The sequence below is a fragment of the Chrysemys picta genome, chromosome 18, assembly GCF_011386835.1.
Source record: "Chrysemys picta bellii isolate R12L10 chromosome 18, ASM1138683v2, whole genome shotgun sequence".
Classification (NCBI taxonomy): Eukaryota; Metazoa; Chordata; order Testudines; family Emydidae; genus Chrysemys; species Chrysemys picta.
Window position 1 is genome coordinate 17,311,103 of NC_088808.1, and position 27,535 is coordinate 17,338,637.

The following is a 27,535-nucleotide window of genomic DNA, read 5'->3' on the forward strand; positions in this document are numbered from 1 at the left end:
CGGTTGGGGCCGTACCGTGGGCTGCCCGGCTGCCCCCACGTGAGGGCCGGGCCGGAGCAGGGGGAGTCCGGGCTCCGCCGCCCTCCAGCGCCATCATGTGCGAGGTGCCCGCGGAGGTTCAGCGCTTCCTACAGCAGCACCCGGTGCTGCGCCTCGTCGAGCCGGGCAATAAGGCAAGCGGCCGGGGGGGTCTCAGTCCCGGCAGGGGCGGGCGGGGTGAGGCGAGCGGCCGGGTGAGGGGGGGTCTCAGTCCCGGCAGGGGCGGGCGGGGTGAGGCGAGCGGTCCGGGGGGTGTCTCAGTCCCGGCAGGGGCGGGCGGGGTGAGGCGAGCGACCAGGGGGGGGTCTCAGTCCCGGCAGGGGCGGGCGGGGTGAGGCGAGCGGCCGGGGGGGGGGGTCTCAGTCCCGGCAGGGGCGGGCGGGGTGAGGCGAGCGGCCGGGGGGGGGGTCTCAGTCCCGGCAGGGGCGGGCGGGGTGAGGCGAGCGGCCGGGGGGTGTCTCAGTCCCGGCAGGGGCGGGCGGGGTGAGGCGAGCGACCGGGGGGGGTCTCAGTCCCGGCAGGGGCGGGCGGGGTGAGGCGAGCGGCCGGGGGGGGGGTCTCAGTCCCGGCAGGGGCGGGCGGGGTGAGGTGAGCGGCCGTGGGGGGTCTCAGTCCCGGCAGGGGCGGGCGGGGTGAGGCGAGCGGCCGGGGGGGGGTCTCAGTCCCGGCAGGGGCGGGCGGGGTGAGGCGAGCGGTCTGGGGGGACCCCAGTGCTGGGGAGGCAAGTGGCCAGGGGGGACCCCAGTGCTGGGGAGGGGGGGGGTGAGGCGAGCGGTCCGGGGGTGGGCCCAGTGCTGGGGAGGGGGGGGTGAGGCGAGCGGTCCGGGGGGGGGCAGTGCTGGTGAGGCGAGTGGCCCGTGGGGGGGACCCCAGTGCTGGGGAGGGGTGAGGCGAGCGGTCCGGGGGGGATCTCCAAGTCAGAGGACTATTATCCTGGGGCAGGGTGGTGCAGAACTCACGGGGGAGGTTAGGAGGACAGATTCCCCCTCCCTGCCCCGAGTTCAGCTCCTCTGGATACCAGCCCAGTGGGCAGAGGAAGGGTCTGCTGCCCCCCCCCCCCCCCCCCGCCCCGCCCCGCCCCGCCATTAGAGAAGTGGTTTTGGGACCAAAATGATGTAGACTTCAGGGAAGGTTGCTTGGGGGTGTCTGGAGCCAGGGAGGTGGAGGGAGAGACCTTTATGCCTAGCCTGGTAAGAGCCAGAGTATCACAGGGGCCCTTGCACTGCTCCAATAGGCTGTTTCCTTCTCTCCTTTTTGGCTGCTCAGGTGAAATGCAGGTTGACAGGTCACGAGCTGCCATGTCGGATGCCAGAGCTGCAAGCTTATACGAGTGGCAAGAAGTATCTGAGACTGATAAAAACAGCAAGAGCATTTGACTACAGCGAATTCGAGCCACACATTGTGCCCAGTACCAAGAATCCGTGCGTGTCTGTTTTTTCCTTAATGTTCACGCGGAGCTCTTGCTAATGTTAATTGCATGTCCAGTAGGGGAGTGATGCCTGAGTATTTAAGTGGGTATCCATTCAGTGGGCTGAGAAAGCATTTATAAAGCAGCTATTGACTCTGAACTAGCCACTTAAAGGTGAAAGACTCATTTCTTTTATATAATAACTTTACTAAACGGTGTGTCTGTTTTTTATTCTCTAGCCATCAGCTGTTTTGCAAGCTTACTCTCAGGCACATCAACAGGCTTCCAGAGCATGTGCTGCGTCATGTCCAAGGAAGGCGCTATCAGAGAGCGCTGAAAAAATGTAAGTGGCTCTATCATCTTCTGCTGTGTTTTTTCTCTTCCCTTTCTGATCTTTTAACGTGCTCTCCTGCTGTGCATGTGTAGAGTGTTTGGAAATCGTTCTACAACGTGGCAGTAATACAGAGCAGTGCTCCTGAAGGCTTCTCCCAGCCAGGAAGGAAGGGTGACTTCAAAAGTAGAGAGCAATGGTTTCTTATAGTGAACAAACTGGAGTGTCTACTTTAGAGTAGGGATTTTCAAACTTTCCAATAGTGTGGGTCACACTTTAATTCAGGGATTATCTTGTAGACATGTTTCCTTCCATTTGTGATCCCGTAATATCTCTGAGGCAACTATCACTTGCACTGAAAATATTATTAGGGAATTATTTAATATTTTTTTTAGCTGCCCTTAAATACAACTTAGCAGCTGGAAATCAGGAGGAACTGGTACCAAGTGACCAGCAACCTCTATGCATGCCAGTTTGGGAACTTCTTGGGCCTCACTAATGCAAACCTACATAACAGCTCGTATCTGTGGGGAATTGTGTTAAGACTTCAAGTCATCTCAAGACTAAATGTGTCTGGCTCTTGACATGGTTGTGTTTCATCAGCAAAGGGACTGGAGGTTGCAGGTTACTGGTGCCAATGTTCACCTTCAGGTAACTTCTTCAAATCCTGCCCAGGTCAGCAGTGACTAAATGTCAACCTCTGATGGCTGCTTGATGGCCTGTATGAAATGAGCTGGCATATCCCAGTCCAGGTTCTGGTGAGCAAGCAGCTACCTCATAAAAACCATCTCCCCTGCAGTTACAATATCTGCATACTCCTCAGAGAAGCCAAGTTTTGAGTGGACCAGGGAGACTGAACTACACTGCAGCCCTTGTAGGTATCTCCCAGTGAAAGTTGGGGCAGTGTGTGTGGGAAGCTGGCACTGGTGTTGCTCATGCTGTACTTCCTCAGTGGACTCCAGTCTGCAAGACTATTGAGCCTGACACCTTTCACAAACAGTCAACACCCCCCCGCTCCCCTTTGCTGCTGCTAGAAACAGAAATATGGGCAGCATGACAAAACCTTAGACTTCTGAGGTCTGCTTAATGTCTCTCTAGGTCTGCTCATAGATGCTGTTTGCATTTCTGACGTGCTACCTAGCACTGTGCTCTGCTTCTAGTCCATTCTGTTCTTAACGAGACCGCCAAATTCTTGAACCACTTGCATTATTTGTGAATGAGCCCTGCCTGGTTTATTTTTAGATGAGGAATGCCAGAAGGAGGGCGTGGAGTACGTCCCTGCCTGCCTCCTGCAGAAGAGACAGCGGCGGCGAGATGACCAGGCTGAGGGGAGCAGGCAGCCCCGCAGAAAAGGAGAATTCTGGGAGCCTACGTCCAGTGAAGAGGAAGAAGTTGACACAGATGATAGCATGAGCGACCTATACCCATGTGAGCAGGAGCTTTGGTGTTTTCTGACCGTGTTAAAGGGACGCTCTCCGTTTCTATTCGCTGGCTCCTCTTTCTGGTTGGCTACCCGCTGGGAAGCCACAAAGTCAGCTCAGTTTAACGTCAATTTAAACTTTGTTAGCAGCATGGGGGAGGGATGCCTGGAGATAATTTATCGTTGGTTGCAAACAGAAAAGAACAAAACCCTAGGAAAAAGAGATGTGGCATTTCCTTTGCTAGTATTAGAGGGCAGCAGCAGGACTGGACCCACCCAGTGCTTTTACTGCCGTACTGCCAGCAGGGAGGAACATGCGGCACGTACAACATGTATGTGGGAAGGTGGTGATTCCTACACACAGAATCCAGAGTGGGTGGGGGTTACTTTTCTCCAGATCCTGAGCATTAAATGCCAGTTATCATTGAATCGCTACCAAGACAGAGATCGTACAAGGGGAGAAGTACTTGTCAGCACAAGACCTGCCGGAACCTGCATGCTCACAGGCAACATGCACTCCACTGCCTTTCCCAGAACAGTCCTGGAGTCTACAATCCCACCCACCCTGCAGAGGATTTCCTACCAGGTAGAGTGAATTCCATTGAGTTCCTGTCTAAAAAAGACTGGAGGAGAGGTGGAGTTGTAAGGCTACAGGACTATGTTGGCTGAATATCCCCTGTAGCTGGGCTAATCAGGGTACTGGGCACTTATTACTGAAATACAGGGGTTATATTTGTCTTCCAAGGGTCTTGGTAGTAATGTGCTGCCCGGCGGTCAGGGATATTCAGTCCTTGCTGATAAAAGAACTGGAATCTGGTGCTTCAGTTTTGCAAAGTCCCCTTTAAGGAAGTTGCCCGTAAAGCCACTGGAGTGAGGCTAAGTCAAAGCAGGAGCGAGAGGAAACTGATCCCAAGTTTGGTCTTGCGTTGTGTTTTAGCTGAGCTTTTCCCAGAAAAAAGGCCGGTGGTGCAAGGAGAACGGGAAGGTGATGATGACTTCGTGACAGAGAGCGAGGAAGATGTGGCCAAGCCCGCCAAGGAAAACAGCGGCGTGAATGGAGAGGAGAGTGAAAAGATGGACGAGACCAGACGAGCTGGCAACAAAAGGGGAAAGGTGAGTGCTGGGCTGCCATGCACAGCCACATCAAGGGAGAGTGTTTGCAGAATCAGAGGTGAGCCCCTGTGGGTGAGGATGTACTGCGTGATTAGACCAATGAGCCATCTGCTCTCATGTCTGTGAGAGGGGCTGATGCGAGATGGGCTCAGCTGGTATAAAACCTTTCAGGGGATGTTTCCTTCTGACCCTGGAAGTCAGTGACTGGTTAGACCCTGAAGCAGTGAGATTCTATCCTTTAGTGAACTTGTATCCTGGCTAGGGTAACGGGCTAGTATTACCCATATAAATGTCTAATCCTGGTTTGAATTCTACTGCTTGCCGCCTCAGGAGTGGGAATCTTAGGCCAGGGAGACAGAAATGTCCTTTGGGTCCTAAAATTACTTCCACTACTCCCTTCTTAATCAATCCCCTTTAGAATGTAAAGGTTGATAGGGTTTAGTCTGGCCCCTTTTCTCTTTCTCAGTGCTCCTGATTCTGCCTGTGGATCTCTTCACAGGAGCAGACATTTTAGTCCTGATCCTGCAGTCCTTGTGTGTTTGGGAAACAGCAGGAATGCATGTTCAGGCCCTGAATGTGTAAAGTGGGCATACGTAATTTCAGGAACATCATTGCTGATGAAGAGGATGATTCTAGAAGACAGCCCAGAGGGGAGGTGGTGGATTTGCTCCTTGTCTCCCTTCCTCGGGGAGAACAGGATCTGCAGTATTTTATGGCTCCGTTCTAGCAGGAGCATTTGGTACAGAGACTGTGTTTGTTGGGAGAAAGGGAGGGGATGTTATTTTTTAGCTCTTATACTAGGGCTGAGGGGAGCTGGAGGTCAAGTCTTGTCTCTCGCTGGCCATGTCCTCAGTAGCTAGGATTGGGATTGTACTGACAGCCTGTAAAAACAGCAGCTTGGAGGGATGCCTTGTCTGAGCATTCTAGCCCTGGCCCCATGCAGGCTTATGCTAGCCCAGAGACATGAAGAGGTTCTTCGAAAGACAGTGCAATTTCTCTCTCTCTCCACAGCCACAATTGAGTTCCTTAAAGAAGAAATTTAAGAGTCACCATCGAAAACCCAAAAGCTTCAAGAAAGCAGCCAATGGCAAATAAACTTTTCTATAAGTGTGAAACAGTAGTTGGCTGGAGCTAGTTATGTGGCAGTGTGGTGGTCTAAAGGGGGCAGGATGGTACAAGTTCTATTGAAAAGCCTGGCCTTGCCTGCACCATTGTCAGGTTTCAACCATCTGTTGCTGATGGGGGGTTTTAGTGAGCTGGAGCACAAATGGGTTGTGGGCATTAGGGTCGATTCTTGGGGCATGGCCTAGTTCTGACTGAGCTGCCAATGATTGGGTGCCTTATACTAATATAAAGTTATTCTGTGGCACTTTATTTTTTGCTGAAAGGGTTGGCATTTTTATTTCATTTCCTGCCACGCAGGCATCTACTACACAGAGGATATTAATATTAATACCAAGCTTTAGCCAGGGAACACCATCCCCAAAGGGTCACCAACTGTGCACTCAAGCTGGATACAACAAAGATGCCATAGTTTTATTTTGATGATTTCCAAAAATCAAAACATTTTCAAACACAACTAAGATACAAAATACAGCATAAAATGAGAATTTATACTTATTTCTCTTTCCACATAAAGCAAAAAAAAAAAAGTGAATTCAGAACACTTTGCCAAGCCAATTGGTAGATTACATCCTGCCTTCAAGAGAGCATTCCAACCGTTAGACGTCACTGCATCAGTTCTGGAAGTTATGCAGTACAGCAGTGCACGTGAGATGCAGCTAGCCCTCTTGCAAAGGACACATTGGCTAAAAAGTAGCATGCTGGCGGGAAGAGAGCAGTGTATTTAAAAAAAGCCCTCTCCTTAATGCTGATGGTGTACTGTACTTGCAAGATCCCTGCTCCAAAGGCTAGTGACATTTACCTTTCCTAAAGGGGAACATCGATTTTGTGATGCCTGAACTTCCTATGGGGCTGCAGGCAGCCTCTCCAGGAAAGAGGAATTTCACGGATCAGTTAGTTTCTGAAATATTGAACAATTCTTCTTCCAAAGTGATCAAGCTCCTTAGCTGGGCAGAATGAGGGGATCAGTCATAAGGAAGCTAATTAAGGGGTAGTTACAAGACCTGTTTCTACCTATTAAGTTATAAATACTTGAATTGTCCACAGGAGCTAGAATGTTTGGAAGAGAATATTGCTGTGGGTAAGGGGCGTGCGTGTATTCTAAACAGTTGCCTGTAGCAACTGCAGTGTGAAAGTCAGTCATATCCTTTATGTATTGAACGTCAGGAGGAAGCTGAAAGTTTAGTTTCCTGCACAATGAAGACACTGGCACTACAAGAGCAGTTGGGGGGGGACGGGGGGGGGGGGGGGACGGGACTACAAAACCTGCTCTGGGGAAAAATAAAAAAAGCCACAGGGTAACTATTAAATGAATTTAAGAAATCTCTCCAGTCCTAGTGCTCTCTGTCACTGCAGAGGCCATTCTCCCTTACATTGATGTAAATGGCTGAACATTCGTGGAGGCATTTCTATTTATCACCAGCTGCTGAGAATCCTGTTTTCCAAGGTAAAGGCAAGACTGTTACATTGCACTGTCCAGGTCAATGGGCTTAGCAGCATTCCTTGGGGAAGAAAGCCCAGGAGCTGGCTGGCCGCTGGAGATGCTGAGCTGGGCTGCTCTTCGAAGTGGAGATGTAAGCAGCTGAAAGGAGCCACTGATGCAGGAAACCAGGGCCGTTGGCCTGCCGAGCTGCTAGTTAAGGTCACAAGGCGAGTGTGTCACAGAATCCAAGTCAGTAAGACCAACAAAAACACAAAACAAAACATCAATTTAGTCCACTAGCAGAGGGTGAAATGCCCCTTCCCGGCAGGGATGGATGTGAGGTGAAAGACGAGGTTACACTGATGGGGCAAAGTCAGGACCTGTTTCCCTTCAACCCACTTAAACTAAAGAATCATTTCCTCGCTCAGCAGAGGGTTAGAATGCATAAGTTACCTCCCCCAGCTGTTAAGACACTGCCAAGTATATTCCACTCCCTAGAAGTCTTAGCTACGACTGTCAAAAATGAGGCAGATGCCATTTGAAACACAGGACTGAGAATCAGGGCAGTAAGGCATCACACAGCTGATTTTTGCATGCTGTCTAATACAGGAACAATGGCGCCTGTTCAGGAAAGCATTCTCTACCCCAGGGATAGAGTAGGGATGCCAGAGCAGGTGCTTTCCCTTGAGAGTTCTGTACCTGCTGTTGCTTGTGGGGGGGGGGGGGAAAGAATTTTTGCATCTACAAGAGAGACTGGCAGAAATGGATCAAGAAAGCAAAGGGCGCTCTAGGCTGGAAGATTAGACACTGCTCTGAACCCACTGGTGAGATGATGTGAACCCTGCATGCATTATGAAATGCTCAGCATTTGAGTTTCTGCCTTTCAGTACCAGGAACAGGGTCTTTCACAGCTCCACAAATATTGGTTCCACCAGTTACTGCTCAAATTGAAAGAACCTGGATCCACATTTAGATAAATACTGGTTGGTTGCTGAAAGGAGCTGTCTCTGGGAATCACTGTCTGGCTTGCTCCCCTTTGTTGGTGGATGGAAAATGCTGAAAAGGAGGGTTGGTTTTTGGTACAGTACATTTTAAAATGAAGTCTGTCTTGAGACCCTTCCCACTAACCCACCCCCAACATCGTACGGAAATCTTTCCAGCAATATACCACCCCCGGTTCCGCTCAGGAACAGAAATGAGACATTCCATTTTCATTACAGAAAATAAAACCCTCTTTTTCCTCATCTAGAGAAGGATGCAGCTGCTTCTGACATTCTTTCTCCCTCCCTCTGTCTCTTTGGGTGTGGAAAGGATCTTCCCCTTGCTCAGACCTGGGTACATAATACTGTAATTTTTTAAAACCAATGTCTTCGCTTAGCGTAACTCTCCAATTGTACAAACAATGCTCTAACCAGCAGCTGGGTTTTATATACACAGAGGATTTTTAGTTCTCTGCGGGGAGTGGGGAATTCACTTGTTTGGTTATTTTTTCTGTTTCCTTTTTAACTCTAACAGCACACTGAATGATACTGCTGTGTATCTGCTCACAGTACTTTAAATTTAAAGACCATTACTGAAGTACTCACTGAAATGTGGATTCCTTGGATTAGTTCCAATTCTAGGAAGTTAAAAACAAGACAAAAAATTAAACCTAGGCAATGTTCCTCGAAGAAGTAGGATTTATCATCTATTATCAGATTACTGGTGCCACTGTAAATTAAATTCTCAAGACATCTGTGCCTTTAACAGGGAAGGTACGGGAGGGGCAGGTATACGTAAAATGGCGGCAGTTTTTGTTGACTCCATAGAGAATCAGTCCTGGACCTAAGCTGTTGTGTCCCGAGAAGCTACACTGCTCCCGTTACCACTCTTTTTTCTTCTCGTCCATGGAGACGCCACCAGGACCCAGCGCCACCACCAGGAGAAGCCCTCCAATGACAGACATGGTCTGGAAGAAGTCGTACTTGAGGAAGTCATGCATGGGCTTGTAGGCTGGGATGGTCCAGAAGGCGTTAAAGTAGATGTTGATGGCAAACAGCCAGATGACCAGAGTCAAGGCAGCCAGCTTGGTCTTAAAGCCAATCGCCACTAAGATAATCAGGGCTGTGCCCACGATGTTCTGGAGAATCTGCAGTAGCAGAGGGGAGAGGAAAGAGTAGAGTCAGGGTTCTACACAGCTCTGTTATGGTAGCATAGAGAGCACAGACACTGCCTACCCAGCTAGCACAGGTATAAATAGCAGTGTAGACAGAAAGCCATGGCTTAGGGTGGGTAGAGTATACCCCAGGATATAGACCCTGCATAGCCCTCTGCACACCCAAGCCAGGCCACCCACGTCTGCACTGCTAATTTTAGCAGTGTCATGTCCTGCTGCCTCCCCCTGCCAGAGCCTTTCCTCGCCACAGTGAAAGCATCTGGCAGTGGGGAGCTGTAGGAGTCTTTCCCCACCGCCAGAGCCTTTCACTGTGGTGTGTAGCTACACATGTAGTGCCTGTACTGTGCATGCTGCCGTAAGTGTAGACGTGGCCTTAGAGAAATATGCATGTAGGAGGTGTAATCGCTGCAGCGTTGTTCAGTAAAGGCAATGCAACAGGCTGCTGTAAGAATATAAGAACGGCCATACTGGGTCAGACCAAAGGTCCATCTAGCCCAGTGACCTGTCTTCCGACAGTGGCCAGTGTCAGGTGCCCCAGAGGGAATGAACACAACAGGTAACCATCAAGAGATCCATTCCCAGCTTCTGGCAAACAGAGGGTAGGGACACCACCCCTGCCCATCCTGGCTGTGATGCAGGTCATCACTAGATTATTTGACATCTCAGTTTCTTCAGTAACTAAAGGGCCTTTTCCTGTTACTTTTAACTCATAACATGTCCAGGAGGTCAGAACACAGTATCTCTAGTTGACAGGGCCCAAATCCGGCAGTCTTATATAAGGAGACCCAGTGAAATCGATGAGGACTCGCATGAGAATAATTGCTGGATTGGGACCCCACCCAGGCTGTAGCAGAGCAGTGAAGCCCAATGCCGTGACTCCCAGTTCTGTGCCAGATACTTACAGAAAAGAAGCTAACATCAAAATGTAGCAGCGTCATGAACATGAGGACCAGTAGCACACGTCCACCCAGCTGCATGTACTGTTTGGGGGAGCTTTCCCGCATGGTGGGGACACCGGCAAACATGCTTTTCCCCTCTGACCGTGACTCAGCCAAAAGCAGCAGCAAGCCTCCCCCAAGGGCAAGGTTCCTGGGGAAGAGAGAAGAGATGGAGAAGAAACATCTACAGGTCAGTGCAAGAAAAATAAAAGCCACATCATAGAGCGTCTTGGATGTGTCACGAAGATCATTCTACCTGAATGAGTGAGAATGCCACCAACAACCTTGAATTGGTTCTCACTATGTCCCACCGCACTCTGCCCTCCAAGAAATCATCATGTTCCCCACTGATTCAGTAGTTCTTATGACTCTGCAGATACAAGAGGATCATGCATCCAGTGCTTGCAACAACACTTACGACCATAGTGCAGAGCTGTGCAGGCTCCAAGCTTCTATCAAGGATGGCAGACAGCAAGGAAGACTGCATACGTTTGTGGGTTTTTTTTTTAAAAAGGTGCAAATAACATGGGACAGAGAGGACATTATGGGATGGAGCCGGTTGCACTCTAGGAAGTTGACTCCTTGCTCCCAATCACCCCTGCACAACTCATTTCTGCCCCATCATGCATTGCCAAAAACTTCCCCAAAAGACAGTGCGCTGGATGGTGGCACGTTGCACGCTGGGCTATCTACCCATGGTGCACTGCACAGCAACACAAGCACTCCCGGCCAGTATGCGCAGTATTGACGCAAGGAGCCAAGTATGCATCTGCACAGGCGATACGTTGATTGCAGCAGCTTTGGGCCGACGTAATTTGCGTTGATCAATGTTTGTCGTGTAGACATGACCTTAAAATGTGACCTTTATAAAGATCTCTTCATTCCCATCCCTGGGTGACATTCACAGAAGCAAATTTGTGAGGACAGGATAGAGGTAAAATAAACTAGGACCTACCTCATCAAGAACTTCAGATCCCACAGAATGCTGTAAGCAATGGTCTGGGAGGGGAAAAAAAGAAATACGGAAATATTTAAGCTATTTCCAGCTCCTTGAGAAGGGAGAGCTTTTAAAGGGTTCAAAGTCAGTCATTAAATGCAGGACGTAAGAATCAATAACATCTTAAAAAGTTACTTAGTTTAGCAAGTAGTTCGGCATGATGACAATAAGAAGCTTTTATTAGAATCCATTTTCGATGCGGACGGTCAGGATCACTCATTAGCCTGGGTGCTTTTTATAGCAGGGCAGATCTGTGACTTTTTGCAGATAGTTAATTAACCCTCAGCAATCCCCTGTGGCAGTCAAGTATTCATCCCATTATATAGATGCAGAAAAACAGAAAGGCAGGAAGGTTCAATTAAATGCCCAAGATCACACAACTAGTCAGTGGCAAATTTGGGAATAGAACCCAGAAGTTATAACTCACTTTAGACAAAATGTTAACAAAAACCCTTCCTGTCCAAAATTTTTTTTCCTTGTTTTTAGAAACATAAAATGGGGATCCTTCCACGTTGGGATATTCTTGTAGCAAGTACGGGGGGGGGGAGGGGGGGGAGTCAATACCAAAGCAGTTATAGGTCTCTTATGCAGTAGGCTGCTGAAGCTCATGTGAGTTGCAAAGAGGTCCTCCTCCTACTATATGGGACAGGATTGGTTTGATACTTGTTTTTCCAAGCACTTACAGCCGGCCGATCCTATCAGCATCCAAGGAGAATACCTCGCCGCTGTGCATGTCAGAGGAAGAACAGCTGTAACCACGTTGCCACAAGAGATCCTGGCCAACTGAAGGAGGGCAGTGGGCTCAACGCGCAGGGGCAGTCCTTCCTGCTGCTTTTAACTTAGCCCGATCAGCCCCATTGGGGTTGGTGGGGAGGGCCGGAAAGATAGGGACGGTCCTTTGGAAGACTTGAGGCTTCCTACCTGTAATGCTATAATTCCGAACAAGCCGAAGCAGGCATACTGCACAAAGTTCCTACTCAGCACCAGGATACAGCCGCCTGAGGAAGGGAAATTACACAACGTTACCACATCTCCAGCGCACACCGGAAACAGCTGGCTTTGGTTTTGTTTTGAATTTTAGAAGGTTAAGGATTTCATGTAGCCAAGACACAGAGAGCCTCTGCTAGGAGACATCGGTGTCAGAACACTTGCTTTGTGGGGGAAAGTCAGCTTTAAAATCTGCATTCTCCAAGGAGCTTCTCTATAGCCGACATTGTCTTATGGCTCCTGAAGAACATCTCTCCATTATTCCACCAGGTGATGGAACAAAGGATCAAACATATGCTTGATTTAGTCCCTGGCACATCGTACTAGTTGGCAGCTGCCATGCAAGGGTACATCTGCTGTGCAATAAAAGACCTGCAGCACGGCCGCAGCATGGCCCAGGTCAGCTAACTCCAGCTCGTGGAGCTCAGACTGCGGGGTTATAAAATTGCAGTGTGGCCATTTGGGCTCAGGCTGGTGCCCACCCTTTCAAACCCTGCAAGGTGGCTGGGTGTGTCTCAGACCCTGGGCTCCAGTCCATGCCTGAATGTCTACACTACTATTTTTAGCCCTGCAGCCTGAACCCAAGTCAATTGACCTGGGCTTGACTGCAGTGTAGACGTACGCTTAATGTCACAAGAAGTTAAACAAAAAAATAGCCAAGTATGGTTTGGATGTTGCCTTTCGTGAAGTGGCGGTGGGAGAATGATACCGTAGTTCTTTCGAGAATACAGAATATTAAACAAACCGAAGCTTTCCTTTAAATCTTGCATTCAAAAGAAAACTGATCACATTTCCCTGCAGGCGGATTTCCACACTGAACTGTTGACTAAAAGAAGTCTATTAAGCAAGCTATCTCCAGGGGAAAAGATTTAGCAACATTAAATTTTTACCTGGACAAAATACAAAAGCAAAACCTGGACACAGGACTTTGAACGACTAGGCAATTGGAGTGTGTGTGCGCGAGACAATTTTAAAAAGGGGGACACGCAATATAAACAGGGAGAATTTAGTTCCTTTTCCACCAATGATACTGTTCACTCAGCATGGACGTAGGAGCTAGACTTAAAGTGTCTAGTCTGTTTCACTTCCTAGTCCTCATGCACTAACATAGTGCCATTGCTTTTGTAAAGAGGACAGGATTGAAATGCTTCCTGCATAAAACAAGACAAAATATTTTTCCAGTTGACATTAACCTCCGTAAGATCCAATATTGGGCTGAGGCAAGAAACCCATGGCACTGTAATCATCTTGATATATTGGAGCAATTCCTCCTCTTTAAAAAACAAACAACAGGAAGTATTTTACTTACAGAATGCACCTATTAAGATCTGGGTACACATACAGAATTAAATAGCTAATAATACTATCAACTAAGGGACTCGTCAGAGTTTTCATTGACCAAGAGGTACCACGTGGACTCAAAGTCAAGGAGCAAAACGTGGGGAGGTTTTTATTCAACCTATGAAGCATCATCAAAATATAAAGCGCTTGATGGGTAAAGAATAAATAAATAAACTAGGCTTCCCATGAGCCAGAAACACTAGCGTGATTTGGCATCTGCCCTAATAGACGATTAAGAGCCACTTACTCAGCTGTCCAGAGAGATTTAGGAACACAAAGATGGAGGCCAGGAAATAGCCACAGTTCCACGTGGCATCAATGTAATCCCTCTGTTCGCTCCACTGGAACCACATGCGGATCCCGTCCTCCAGGAAGGTGCTGATCAGGCACAGACGAGCCACGTGGGGAAGGTACTGCTTCGTCACTCTCAGGAACTACATGGGCAGACAGTGCAGGAGTAATGTCCAAGGAAACCAAGAGCCATGCCCCTCTGCAGACTGCAGGCATAGCATCGGCACGTGCATGCGCACACACCCACCTCCACCACAAGATCCTGCTGAACGCAGATATGCTGGGGAATTAGATAAAGCCAAACTCTGGTTTAACACACCTGTGTGTTTACATTTCCCCTGTTCTCATTGGCAAAAGTTCCATTGACTTCTTCCTCCGCAAGTATCAACACATTGTGCCATCAGGCCTAAGACACTCCTATACAATAGTAAAAGGGTTTGACTGTAGATGAAAAACTGACCAGGATATTAGTTGATTTCAAGGATAAACACATACAGAGACAGAGTTCAGGCCCTAGTCCCATTAAGAATCACATCCCACATTAAAAAAAAAAAACCACACACTACTCAGGAAGATGAATTAGGCAGTTATATATAGCTACTGTTCAATGCAACCTAGTATTTAAAAAAAATAATATCACCAAGAGGCACGAGGAACTGAGCACACCGCTTCTCTTCTTGGGAAGGAAAGTTGTGTCTAATCATGGGAAGAGAATACTGAAAATTTACCCTTAGGTCACTCTGCCATTGTGAGAATTATAGATTATATAGGAGCAACTACTGCTGAGTAGAACCAAAACATACACCCCAGGGAGTCTAGCTTCTTGTACAAATTATACATGTGCAAGATATTTGCATATTTTTTAAAAGAAATCTAATTGCCTCTTCACTCTCCAGTTCTCAGCTGGTGTATCATTTAAGTCTTCATTAGTATTTAAGTAACTGTAATAGAGCACCAAGGCATATCCTGATGGGGATTAATAACTGGTTGGAGATTTAATGCTCCGACACAAATCTCAGCCCAAAGGGCCACAATTTTGGTGTGCAAAGGGAGCCATGTGCAGACACCTAGAACACATGACTAATCAGCAGCTCTGTTTGTGCAGGCAGTTGCCATGATTATATGTACCCCTTGAGCAAGCTGGCATCCACGTGGGTGTTGGATTCTTGCACTCCATTACTGAATATTTAGAACCATTGCATTGATCCCAGGTTAATATTAAAAAGCATCTGGTGTTATTCCTCCACTGACCCCACCATCCCTTTGGTACAGAAAGGTGTTAATAAAAGTTATTTCCTAACAAACAGCCCTAGAAACCTGCAAATAGCACGTTCCACTTGTATAGAAAGTAGTGATGTTTATAGGCAATGTAATAGCACCAGGAGATGTTTAGTAATAGAAAATGCCTATTGGCTGAAAGTGAGGTGACTGTTTATTTAAGAAACATATTTAGGGCATCAACACCAGGTGCAGAACAGCCAAGTAATTCAAGTGATATCTGTCAGGTGTTGTATGTGAGATAGAGATGGTCAATTCTAACTTAAACAGCAGAAGAGAAGCAGAAGGTGCCTGTCTCCAGATTTTATGGGCAGTTAGCGCTGAGCAATGTCACAACCAGATGCATGCACATGCCTGACTCCTGATGTAGAAATGCCAGGTTTTGCAGAGACTCCTGGTTTAGCAGTAGGGGGACTATGTGTTATAACCCCCCCAACCCACACACAGTATTATTAAAAATGATTTATGGGACTATTTGATTCAAGTAATTTTACTCAGTGTTAGAATCTAAACTATGTTCACTGGGGGGGGGGGGGGGGAAAGACATCCCACAATACCAAACCAACCAACCCACCTGTATAGAGGTATTCTTCAAAAAGGTATCAGGAATGTCACAAAAAGGAAATATACACTGTTTTCATTGTGTATGTCTTGTGTTGGTCCCCTTGCACCAGTGTTTCTTGCACCATTAGGGAACCCGAACTTAAAAAAAAAAAAATTAAGAAGTCACACCCAGCACTGACCATGTTCTGTTGGTGCAACTCAGTTAACTTCAGTGGAGGTGCACCAGTTTATACTAGTAGAGAATTTAGCTAATCGAGTCAGCAAACTAACCGGTAAAAATATATGTTGACAAAAAAATTAAGTTAGCTTCTCATTGTTTATGACGTTCACTGCTTGCATTTTACAGTACTCAGTTTGGACAATGAAACTAGACTAATCAGTTTCACTTTCTGTTTTTAGTTAGTATAATTTTGCAGCTCTCACAATGTTGTTTGGCTTCAGGGTGGCAGGAGATTAAAGGCACTTCTAAAAGCTTATTCCCACCACCATAATTAACCAATTAATAAAGGATGTTTCAAGTTCTGTGCAAATTAGAAACCTTCCTTGCTGCCTAATTCAAGGTCAGCATGAATAAAAACAGAGCAGAAACGTTAACACAACAGACATCCCAAATAGTTAATATCAGAAGAGCAAACTACACTAGCCCTGCGTCACCTGCATCTAGAGTCTAAAGGGTCAAGATTCAAGTCAGTTAAACATACTTTGAACACAAACCTCAACCAAGTACAGATTGAATGTTATACTTTGGGATTTTTGAATATACAATTTTTTCAAACAGCTAGATGAGTGAATCTGGACAGATACTTTTCTCATGATCTTTGTCATTTAGTGAGATACAAACAGAACAATTGAATACACATTCATACAAGGGCGATGTGACCTAAAATTAACCAATGTGAAGTTAAAAAAATAATAATAATAAAGAAAAAGAGCTCATTTGCATGGTCCAAAATAGCAGATCAAGAGAGCTTCAAACTGTATTTGAGTTACCTAAGGAACTCCTACACATACCCCAAGTGCAGAAAATGAAACAAACAAACCCTCTTAAACTGATTGTTATTGTACATAACAAAGTTATACCTTTCATCCAAAAGTTCAAGCCTAAAATTTGCCACACTTTAGATGTTATCCTCTGCCGGTAAGTGTATTGTTTATATTTTTTTTAAATTATAACTGCTGTAATTTTGTTCCCATTTTTTAAAATGGGCCCGAGCCCACATGTCTGTTCTGTTGCCCCAGACTCAGCCTCTGCAAGTTAATAAACCCTATTCCCACAATTAGGCAATCATGTGGACTTTGCTAACAAACAAACCAACCATGTGACTTTCATGGAAGAGGATAAGATTACAGGGAAAGAAGAATTACAGATCAAGCTTCTAAGGCACTTGTGATAATACAGAGATTGATTTAGAAGAGTCCTTTTCTGTAGCACAGACAGAAACTATTACAAACAACAGACACTCCTGGGGGAATTCTGCACCAAAAAGTTTAAAATTCTGCATCCAGCTGGGGCTCCCGTGGTCAGCCCTGCGCATGGCCACACTCTGGCTGCCATGTGCAGGTCTGACAGCGGGAGATCACAGGTTATTCAGGAAAAACTAAAATGCTGGGAACATTAATTCTGTGCAAATTCTGCTGTAATTCTGTGCCATTGTACAATGCAGGAGTGAGAGAGACAGGAAAAAAAGAACTAAATGCTCCAAGAGTACTGGATAGAAAGTATAAAACGCCTGCAGAAAAGAACTAGCGGGTTTCTACAGCAAGTCTTACTCCTCAGCTTGGAAATAATCTGAGGTGTTGCTCGTACAACATGCTAGACATTTGATGAATTTTAATCAGGAGGAAGCAGCACTTTCCAACATCAATCTAATGACCGAGAAACTTTCAAAGTGCCCAGCAACACCCTAATCAGCCATGTTGGACAGGAAAGCGTAATAGCTCAACACCTGGGCATCAGGAGGGTTGAAAGCACCTGTTTTAGCATCCGTGCACTGCACTGGAAATCCCCAAGCAAAAAAGAATACACAACCAGCAAGTCAGAAATAGGGTGCAACCTTGTGTTCTTCCTGGAAGAGAAGGAATGGGATCTACATTTGGCTTGTACCATCAAACAGGTAGAGAGCGTACAGAGGATGCAGCATGTGTAAGAGACCTGCTAAAAGTGGTAGCTGATTTGGAAGGGAAAGCCCAATGCATGAGACAAGAGAGGCAGGCTGTGATCCACCTTCCGAAGTTCAAGTTTTGATTAGAGATCCTTAACTGAGGTCTGGTCTACACTACAGACTTATATCGGCACAACTGTGTCGCTCAGGGGTGTGAAAAATGTTTGCATTCAAAGTGCCATATCCCCCCTTGGCCTAGAACGAGTGTAGTTCTGGGTTTATACTGCCACAGCTTGCTAAAAAGATTTGCTCACTAGAAACCCAATGGCACCTGTCCTGCTTCCAGTTCTGAGTCCTGTTAGAATATACCACACTGAGATGTTCAGACAAGCCCTCCAGGCGACAGACCAACTAGGTTCCAGACAGAAACCAAGACTCTCCATCCCAAGTGTCTGAACAGATTGTGCCAATGCCAAGTGAATTCCTAGAGGGGGTCGGAAACAGACTCTCAAACAGCCGTCTCTTTCCTCGCCACCCAAGGCGTGTGCAAACCCAACCTGCCAGAGAAAGCCAAGTCAGCTGGCTCTTCCTAGGGTTCAGAGGAAGGGAGGGGGTGTGCACGCTGACTTAAAGACCTCAATCCAGCTCCCCCATGTGGAAGCATGTGATTCTGGATTACCGACCTGGCCTCCGTCAGAGCAGGGATGCCTCTCCCTGGGCATTCTGTACACTTCAGCCTTTACAAGGGAGAAAGGATTCTCCACCTTGACAGCAGCTTTTCCCTGTTCTTCAGCTATATCAGAAGCTGGAGAGAACATAAGAACGGCCATAATGGGTCAAACCAAAGGTCCATCTGGCCCAGTATCCTGTCTTCCAACAATCGACAATGCCAGGTGCTTCAGAGGGAATGAACAGAACAGGTAATAAAGTGATCCATCCCCCATTCCCAGCTTCTGGCAAACAGAGGCTAGGGACACCATCCTTGCCAATAGCCATTGATGGACCTATCCTCCATGATTTTATCTAGTTATTTTTTGAACCCTGTTATAGTCTTGGCCTTCACAACATCCTCTGGCAAAGAGTTCCACAAGTTGACTGTGTGTTGTGTGAAGAGCTTTAGAGATGTTTAACTAAGGGTATGTCTACATTACTGTGCCACCATAGCACTCTAGTATAGACTCTTCCTGCATCGACAAAAGGGGGTTTCTCCCAATGCAGTTAATCCTCCTCTCCGAGGAGCAGTAGCTAGGTCAATGGAAGAATCCTTCCACCAACCTAGCTGCATCTATAGTGGGGGCTAGGTCAACCTAACTAAAATCACACAGGGCGTGAAATTTTTCACAGTCCTGAGCAATGTCGCTAATTTTTAGGTGTAGACCAGGCCCAGGAAAAAGTGTCCATGCATATCTGAAAGTGACGGGCAAGGGGATGAATTATTTAAGGTGGTTCAGGGTGTGGTTGTATGAGTAGAGTTAGGAGCAATGACAGGCAGTTTAAAAAAAAAAAAAAAAAAAAAAAAAGGCTTCCTAAATCTTTCCTTTTCTTGGTGGGGGCTGCCTGGAAAGTATCTAGATGAACAGATACAATTGTAGGGATCAATAGAGAAGTTTCAACTGTTAAACCACAAATCAATCAAGCTAATAAGCCAATGAAGGAGGAAGTTGTACATTCTACAAGAGGGAGTTTTTAAATTCAGGCGTAAACTGAGGGGAAGAGCAGAGGTAAAATGATTCGATAAAGCAGGAGCAGGAAAATGGAAAGGCGGAGAAAAGCCAGCCCTGGCAACTTCTGCAGAGAATGCGAAGTAGGAGAGGGAATGTAGTGGGAGGTTGCATCTTGAAGATCAGCAGGAACAAGACTGTGGAAAGGTTGCAAAATAAGTACAAGTGCAAAGGGGCAGCTCTACTTCCCAGCATCAGCTTTGGAACCTACCATCTTTTGTTGTAATTAGTCACATGGACTTGTCTCATTGTCACCTTCCCTGAAAACCAAACATGATAAAAAGTTTAAATTGCTCCCTCCCCTCTCAGCACACACAGGAAAGAGAATTGTATGTTGCCTGGTAAACAAGAGTGCTTGCAATCCAATCAGCGGAAAACAAGTAAGATAGATTGAAGGCGGGAGCAATGCTAGGCAACCTTATCTTAATGCAAACCATCTTCTGATATCCATCATGCATACAGCTGTGTTTATGCAACTCACATGTAAGCATTGAAGCCACTGCTCACAGCAAACGTAGAGAAAATGAGTCAAATTCAGAAATAGAACGCACAACAGAAAGGGGTAAGACTAATTGAGGAGGTCTAGGAGGAGATTATACCATTAGTTAACTATGATAGTGCGGGACATGTATCAGAAGTGGCTAGTGATTTTAGGATTCAGAGTACTTATGTACTGAACTCTCCGTGATTTAACTAGGTACAGTGGAATTTATCTAGAACGGGCAATTTCTAGTGATGGGACTGAATCAATAGGACCAAACCAGAATGCCAGATCCAGACATCAAACTTTGTGGAAGTTCTGATCTACATGTTACAGCTTGGGCCCATCTCTAGTAGTCATGATTTATATACCTCATTTCAACGCCCTACAGCACCATGCAAACTATAGCTATAATTAGAATCACTTCAACCACTGTTGCAATGCAGCCACCTCTGGGGTGCAGCTGTTTAACAGTTCATAGTAACAGATTAAGATCAAAGTTAGTATCTTATCTAACTGAAACTACACGGGAATTAGAGGTACACAGAATGTAATTACCTGAGCTTCACAGACACAATACACTTAAACTAAGACTAAACTATTCAAGTGAGGGAAGGAGATGATGTTAAACTCATGGCACATATGCAGTTTAGGGTTTTCTATACACTGAATATTCAAATGACCTATTATTCTGTGGGCCTTGCATGGACCATACTGAAGACTGCATCTCACACAAGCACAGACAAAGCTGGAAAATCTAAACATTACTGAGAGGACAACTGGTTCTTCACTCCCAGCCAAGTCATTAACACATACTGCAGAAGGGCTTTGTGTTCCCATTTTCTCCTCTAATGAGGTTATGAGGGCAGTAAACCAAGTCCTGTGGAGGACACAGATTTAAATACTCTTCTTCACTTCGGAATAAACACACACACGGATCCAGCATTCCCTAGATCAAGTCCCTTCTCCAAATCTCTTTTCTCAAGGAGGCTCTGTAATCCAACTCTAATCTTTGACTCACCTGCTTTACTCCCTTAAGTGATTTGCAGTGTTGTTGTTGAAAGCTTGTCTCTTTCAGCAACAGAAGTTGGCCAGCTAAAAGATACTATCTCACCCACCTTGTCTCCTTAAGTGATCAAATCATCATCCTTCCCAACCACATCCCTTGTTATCTCCTCCTGTCATCTTTGGTCTAAGTTGTAAGATCTTGAGAAAGAGACTGTCTCTATACATACACACCTCTAAAGCACAATGCCCATTTATGGCACTTATGAAGCAATAATGAAAGCAGCAGCTAGGGAGACTGTAGATATACTATGGTTTTAAGACTAAGGCACAGAACTGGGAGCCAGAAGATCTGGATTCTATTCCTGGTTCTGACATAGACTTCTTATAGAGACACGGGTGAGATCTCTTATGATTGTCGGTTGGGACATACATACATAGACTCCTCATGTTACCTTGGGCAAACCTAGCTTTGTATTTCACCTTAAGTGACCTCCCCACCTCCCATTATATTTTTTGATCAAGACCACGGCACATTGCGAGCAGTAGCTCTTTTTACATAAGCAGCTCTCATTTCACCAAGCTTCACCTGCATCCGAAGAAGTGAGGTTTTTACTCACGAAAGCTTATGCCCAAATAAATCTGTTAGTCTTTAAGGTGCCACCAGACTCCTTGTTGTTTTTGTAGATACAGACTAACACGGCTACCCCCCTGATACTTAAGCTTCACCTGGGGCTCTCATCTCCAGAACGCCAGAGGGGACACTAGGAACAATAAGAATGCTCCAAAGTTCACCAGGAAAGAGGCTCCTCTGTTTATTCCCGAATTAGTGACTGTAGGATCAAAGTGGTAAAGGGAGCTGCCAAGTAAACAGCACAGACATGCTGTTTACAGTCTTGTTTCTGATAAAGATACAGGACCCATCCCTGCAACCCTGATGTGGAGCCGCTCTGTTTCTCTATGGAGAGAAGCATGAGCCAGTGGCCCAAGTACAAGACTGGGAGCAAGGAATGCGATGATCTTATTTCAGGCCTGGCACCAAACTCTACACCAGGGGTCTCAAACACGCGGCCCGCGGGGTTATTTTCTGCGGCCCGCGATCCCCTCGCAGACCCCCCACCCTCCCCCAGTGTTTGCCTAGAGCGGCTCTGGCTGGACGTGCACCGGGGCAGGGAAGGCTCCCTGCCTGCCTGCTTGCCCTGCCCCACGCCGCTCTGGGAAGAGGCTAGAACATGGGGGGGGGGGGGGGGGGGCGAAGGGACTGTGTGTTGCTGTTGCTTCAGGCAGTGCCCCCAGCAGCACCCATTGGCCGGGAACGGGGAATCGCGGCCAATGGGAGCTGCTGGGGCCGGTGCCTGAAGCAACAGCAATACACAGCCCCTCCACCCCCCCTTCCCCACGTTCCAGCCTCTTCCCGGAGCGGAGCAGGGCAGGGCAGGCAGGGAGCCTGCCCTGCCCCCGGTATGCGCCAGGCCAGATCCTGCCCCCCGAACCCCTCCTGCAGCCGAACCCCCTGCCCTGAGCCCCCTGCCGCACCCTGTACCCCGACCCCCTTCCCTGAACCCCCTGCCTCACCCCACACCCCTCCTGCATCCCAACCCACTGCCCTGAGCCCCATGCCGCACCCCAACTCCCTGCCGTACCCTGCACCCCTCCTGCATCCCAACCCACTGCCCTGGGCCCCTGCTGCACCCCGCCCTCCTCTTGCACCCCAGCCCACTGCCCTGATCCTCCTGCCACACCCTGCACCCCTCTTGCACCCCAATCGCCTGCCACACCCTTACCCCTTGCTGTACCCCTCACTCCTCCTGCACCCCACACCCCAACTCCCTGTCCTGAGCCCCTCCTGCAACCCCTGGGGGCAGGGAGGGGGCAGAGTTGGGGTGGGGATTTCGGGGAAGGGGTTGGAAGAAGCGGGGCCTCCTGGAAGGGGTGGAGTAGGGGCAGGGTCGAGGGCGGCGGGGGAAGGTGTCAGTAATGCGGCCCTCGGGCCATGTACTAGTCCTCATGGTCATTTGAGTTTGAGACCCCTGCTCTACACTCTGGCCTGGGGTGAATCACTTCTTCTCTCGCTGTTTCAACCCCCATCTGTGAAGTGGGGATAATGACACCTCCCCTCCTCCCAGGAGGAGTCAGTATTTAGATAGGGGGGACTATAGGCCAGGGGTTCTCAGGATAAATTATTTGGTGGCCTCAGAGTGCAGCCACCAAGTCTTGCTGGTGGCTGCTCTCGCACTTTTTCCCTAAAATATAGTTTTCTGAAAAACAAATACATATGCACATATACACAGCCAAGTCATTGCAATGTATTTATTGCTGGCTAGTAAGTCTGTTGTGAAAAGCGATATTAACAAACATACAAGTATCACTTTTCACAGCAGACTTACTCAGCCCCAGCAAGTCTGGGGACAAATTAAGCCTTGGACTGCACCTTCTGTTTGTACTAGGCACTATAAATAATTATTCCCCATCCCATCAAATCAGGGAAGCTGATTCTCCCCTAAGCCATCCATGCCTGCCAACCAGCAAAGCCCACCCAACTTAAAGCCCACAGTTAAGAAAATGCCAAACAAAACAGTGTCTTGTATTGCACACCCATGAAGTGGGCAAACATTGTCGTAAGAGAAAGACCATTTCCAGAGCCAAGGTCAATCCCAACCCCAATCTATCTCCCCTTCAGAACACCTTGCCAGCTCTGTAACACACTTAAGTGTGCCATATTCTCCTCTAGTGGCTGGTCCACATATGGCTTAAAAGCATATTACTGCTGCTAGTTAGCAGACTTACTCCTTTAGGTCAAGGGGCAGAAACCTGTGCTTTGGGTGCTAAAGGTCACAGGTTTGAGGTTCCCTAATAACCAATAGAACTGCTCATTATACCTGCTCCCATGGGGAGAAAGCAATAGCATTTTAGCTCATCACAACTATTATAACAAGGAATGGGGAGGAATAAGGCTGTCAATGAGGAGGCGTCCAAATTCTAGGGTATTAATCTGATGTACCCGTCCAGCCATCCGAAAAATCTTTAATCTAATCCCAGTTCAAATGTTCTGTTTCAAATGAGCTAAGAACTTCCCTCACACAAAATGCCCAATATGCAAAAATATACCCATTGTTTTGTAAACTCACTCCCACACGCGTATGGGTTTGTGTTTTAGCAGCATAGGTAGTGGTTAGAATAAGCCGGGGGCAATTATGTGGACCTAGAGTTAGCAAATGAATTACTTGCAAAACCTAAGCGTGGTTTTGCAATCTGATGGATGAGTGTCCACAAACATCAGGAATAGGCAGTAGCTAAGAATAGTCACTTTTAAATAAAATGGGGCCAAAGAGAAATAAGGTTGTTTCAATGAACGTTATTCCAGGAAGGGGCAGACAGGGCTTCATGCTGGACAAAAAGGCAGTCAGGGGGTCTTACAAAATATTTAAGATCCCAAAAATAGTCACATGGGAACAAACACACAGGTATTTAAAAAACAAACAAACCACCACCCAACTAGGACTCAAGAGTCATAAAATTTAGCAAAGAATATGAACACAATACAGCAACTGTTCATCTTGTCCTCCCACAAGACAAACTGGGCCTGATTCTGACACCCTTATTCAGGCTGAGTACTACCACACACATTGAGTCCCACTGAAATCAACATAAAGACAGCAGAATCAGGCCCTAAATAAACCATCTGTCTAGAAAAGACAGCAAATGGCAGGTTTTTCCAGTGCTGGTCAGTTACAGGGATTCAAGGGTGGCATATCCGTTTTAGATCCTGTAATATGCATCATCCAACCTTCATCCTGCTTTACAAGTCTAGAGCCAGATCAAGTCAGATTTTTCAGATCTTAGCTCTAGGCAGCCAGATGTTACTACCTAATTTTAAAATATACTGGTCACCAAGCCAACAGAGATCTTGCTTTACGACACTGTCACAAAGAGAATGACTGAATACTTCATTCATATTATTCAGCTCACTCACAGCAAGATGAGAGATTCTAAGCTTTGATTTATCATAGACATCTGCATTACACAACAGCACAACATGGCCTGTCTAGGTTGGCATCAATATCTACAAGGACCATTTATACAGGAATGTTTAACAATCCAGGTTGACTTTTGTTCTGAACCTAAAGCATAGACAGAGACCTATGGTTCCTTTTCATCTGTTCCACTTAATGATTCTGGACATGGTCTAAGAGCAGTCTGGGATTAGGATTTTCCATTATCATTTCACTGCACGTTTGTTTTCGCATATCCCCTATTTGCTGTTGCTACATGCCACCTGGACACTTCTTGGAGAGAGATGGGAAGAATGGCTTGGCCTTCCTCACCCCTTTACAGGACTCTTTACACTTATTAACAGATAGGAAGGAGCCAGGCTCCCAGGAGAGGAGGGTTATAGCACTGATCTGACAGTTTCATTCAAAGAAGGCACAAGATGCGGGCTCCAGGGTGGGGGCAAGATCCATTCCTTCATGGGTAATAAAAATGACAAAACCTCTTTAGTTGGTGGGGAGCAGGATTACCACCAACCGTCACGCCCTGAGAATAAAGGAGGCTAATGCCTCATGTCCCTTCCAGGGTATACTGTACATCACTGACTGATCCCCCATTATTCTTGAGGTGGGGGGTAAGGCTCATAGACTGTAAGGCCAGAAGGGACCATCATGATCATCTAGTCCAACCACCTGCATGTTGCAGGCCACAGACCCTCAGCCACCCAATAGGCCCATAAACTCTGGCTGAGTTAATGAAGTCCTCAAATCAGAGAGAGACAGACCCCAGAGCACCTCAGGGGTACATATCACTGAGTGATCCCCTTCTTTATCCAGGGGGCAGGGACGAACACCATAGTGTCCCCAGTGCACAAACCACAGACTGTTTCCCCAACCCCCAATATGGGGGCCTGTTGGAGGCACACACCACTGACTGATCCCCCCCCACCCCTTATTATCCTGGGAGGGGCAGGACCCCATGGCAGGCTCATTCAGGGACACACAAGATTAGCCGATTCCCATGTATTCTGGGTTGGGGAAAGTGGGGACAGACCCCAGAGCCCCCAAGAGGTACATACCGCAGACCGATTCCCCCTTTATTTCAGTGGGAGACCCCCCACAGCCCCTGGGAGGGATACAGCCTAATGCTCCTCTCCATGTGGAGGAGGCCTCCATCCTAGGGAAGGGATAAGAGGGAGGGATACACACCCACCTGGTCTGCAAAGTCCTCAGCCGTGCTCATTAGGTCATTCTGGCCCATGGTCTCAGCTGCAGGGGGGAATTCCTCCAGGCTGGGTGTCTGCCTGCTGCCTGGGCTCTCACACCCCTACCTCCTCCTCTTCTGCTGCTGCTAGCTCCTGCACAGGAAGTGCCTCTCCACTGCTGCTGAAGCCGCTGCTGTCTCCTGCGTCTGCCACGTAGGCCAACTCTTAAAGGAACAGCGCTAGCAGCAGGAGGATCCCCGACAAGGGAAGGAGGGAGGGAGTCGATTGCATGTAACTGACATGAGATACAAGTTTGCCCTATCTCTAGCCTGTGTCTGACTCTTAAAGGGACCTCAGCAGCCCTGTGACAGCAGCCCATGGAAGGGAGGAGGAGGCTGGAGCAGGATCCTTCATGCCCATCACTGCCCTGAAATCAGAGATGGGCAACGCTTAGGTGGATTTGGGGTTCAGTTTTGCGAAATCTTGTTTGCCAAACCAAAGCTTGGGGCGGTTTGGGCCCAGGACCCATTTTATGGGAACCCAGGAAACACCCAAAGTTCAAAGCCCGAGGGGGTGGATCTGCAAAACTGGTGGGGATTTTCAATGTCCAAAATCCTCCTCTGTCCAGTCTGTCTGCATTTTGTTTTATGGTTTATATCTATTCTATTCTATACTGCTTCTTGTACAGCCAGCACCCCTGCCTATGGTCTCTGAGCACTTCCATGGCATATGAACCTCCTTTTATTCAACCCCCAGCACGGCCATAACCAGGGCGGCAACCAACCAGGGCGCAAAACTGTGAGGGTGGAAAAATGACAACAAAAATGGTAGGGGGCGCAAATATACTTGCTTGCCCTGGGTGCTAAAATGTCTAATTGCAATATTCAAGGTGGAGTGAGAGGGGAGGTTTTGTTTGTTTTGGGAAAAGGTTTTAGTTTTGAGCCATCTCTTCTTGAAATAGAGGTAGTTACAAAGTAGGATGGCAGACTGTGAAACACTGTGTTGCCAACTCCTGTGATTTTATTGTATGCCTCACAATATTTGGTGTTTTTCTTAGATCCCCAGCTTCTGGAGGCATGTGATTAGGTGAGACTCATAGCTTTAACTTCCAACAAATAAAAACAAGTTTCTAGTCCCTCCTGATTAGATGAAATCTTGAAAATGTGACTTAAGATCACCCTAAAGGCTCAAAAACCACAAGGCAATGAGAAAGCTGCCCACATTTATTATTTTTCTTTTTACAACTCGTTGTAAACCAAGCTCATGAATTTTTGAGGCCTGTCTCATGAATTTTGAACACTTGGGGTTGGCAATACTGATAAATCAGTGCCAGGGAACTGCAATCTGCAACTGGAAAACATTCCTACACCAAAACCAGTCTGCTCTTGTCCTCCCCCATGTATTTTTCTACGTACAACCATGTGCTGATCCAAACCCCTTGTACATCTGTTCCCCTGCTCAGCTTTACCCAGGAAACCCAAAGGTGAGGAGGACATTGATTTTAAAATGTATTTAAATATAGACAGATTTATAATAGTGTCTCTGGGTGCAATGTAGCAAAGCTAAACAGAGGAGTCCTGAAGTGAAATGACCAAGGAAGGGATGCAGGACTTATTGCAGAATTA

The 27,535-nt window shown here is 47.2% G+C and overlaps 2 protein-coding genes and 1 long non-coding RNA gene across 5 annotated transcripts; 1 reads left to right on the forward strand and 2 right to left on the reverse strand.

Moving 5' to 3' along the window:
* The first annotated feature begins 40 nt into the window (after nucleotides 1-40).
* Nucleotides 41-8,984, forward strand: SURF2 (surfeit 2). Of its 2 annotated transcripts, none has more exons than XM_005293259.5 (6): nucleotides 41-173; nucleotides 1,306-1,460; nucleotides 1,687-1,790; nucleotides 3,021-3,206; nucleotides 4,136-4,311; nucleotides 5,323-8,984. In XM_005293259.5, the coding sequence occupies exons 1-6, from the start codon at nucleotides 96-98 to the stop codon at nucleotides 5,404-5,406; spliced, it is 783 nt and encodes a 260-aa protein (XP_005293316.2). In that variant the 5' UTR covers nucleotides 41-95; the 3' UTR covers nucleotides 5,407-8,984. The 2 variants fall into 2 exon arrangements, with proteins under 2 accessions (XP_005293316.2, XP_042710248.2); XM_042854314.2 differs by having other exon boundaries at nucleotides 4,811-5,426.
* SURF4 (surfeit 4) lies at nucleotides 5,827-26,202 on the reverse strand. 2 transcript variants are annotated; one of them, XM_008169100.4, is made up of 6 exons: nucleotides 25,919-26,202; nucleotides 13,522-13,708; nucleotides 11,868-11,944; nucleotides 10,905-10,948; nucleotides 9,914-10,100; nucleotides 5,827-8,984 (listed from the first exon to the last, which is right to left on the reverse strand). In XM_008169100.4, exons 1-6 carry the CDS (start codon nucleotides 25,964-25,966, stop codon nucleotides 8,718-8,720), a joined length of 810 nt encoding a protein of 269 aa, XP_008167322.1. In that variant the 5' UTR covers nucleotides 25,967-26,202; the 3' UTR covers nucleotides 5,827-8,717. The 2 variants fall into 2 exon arrangements, with proteins under 2 accessions (XP_008167322.1, XP_042710247.1); XM_042854313.2 differs by lacking the exons at nucleotides 11,868-11,944; nucleotides 13,522-13,708 and having other exon boundaries at nucleotides 25,919-26,178.
* LOC135976490 (uncharacterized) lies at nucleotides 14,624-21,893 on the reverse strand. The gene is made up of 2 exons (XR_010593634.1): nucleotides 21,446-21,893; nucleotides 14,624-21,305 (listed from the first exon to the last, which is right to left on the reverse strand). It is a non-coding gene; the product is annotated as an uncharacterized LOC135976490 (long non-coding RNA).
* Nucleotides 26,203-27,535: the final 1,333 nt, after the last annotated feature.

Coding starts and splice junctions, on each gene's coding strand:
- SURF2 (XM_005293259.5), top strand. CDS start 96: ATGTGCGAGGTGCCCGCGGAGGTTCAGCGCTTCCTACAGCAGCACCCG. Junction 1,791..3,020: donor TCAGAGAGCGCTGAAAAAAT/GTAAGTGGCTCT, acceptor GTTTATTTTTAG/ATGAGGAATGCCAGAAGGAG. Junction 4,312..5,322: donor CTGGCAACAAAAGGGGAAAG/GTGAGTGCTGGG, acceptor CTCTCTCCACAG/CCACAATTGAGTTCCTTAAA.
- SURF4 (XM_008169100.4), bottom strand. CDS start 25,966: ATGGGCCAGAATGACCTAATGAGCACGGCTGAGGACTTTGCAGACCAG. Junction 10,949..11,867: donor TCGGAATTATAGCATTACAG/GTAGGAAGCCTC, acceptor TTCCCCTCCCAG/ACCATTGCTTACAGCATTCT. Junction 10,101..10,904: donor GATCTGAAGTTCTTGATGAG/GTAGGTCCTAGT, acceptor TCTCTTCCCCAG/GAACCTTGCCCTTGGGGGAG.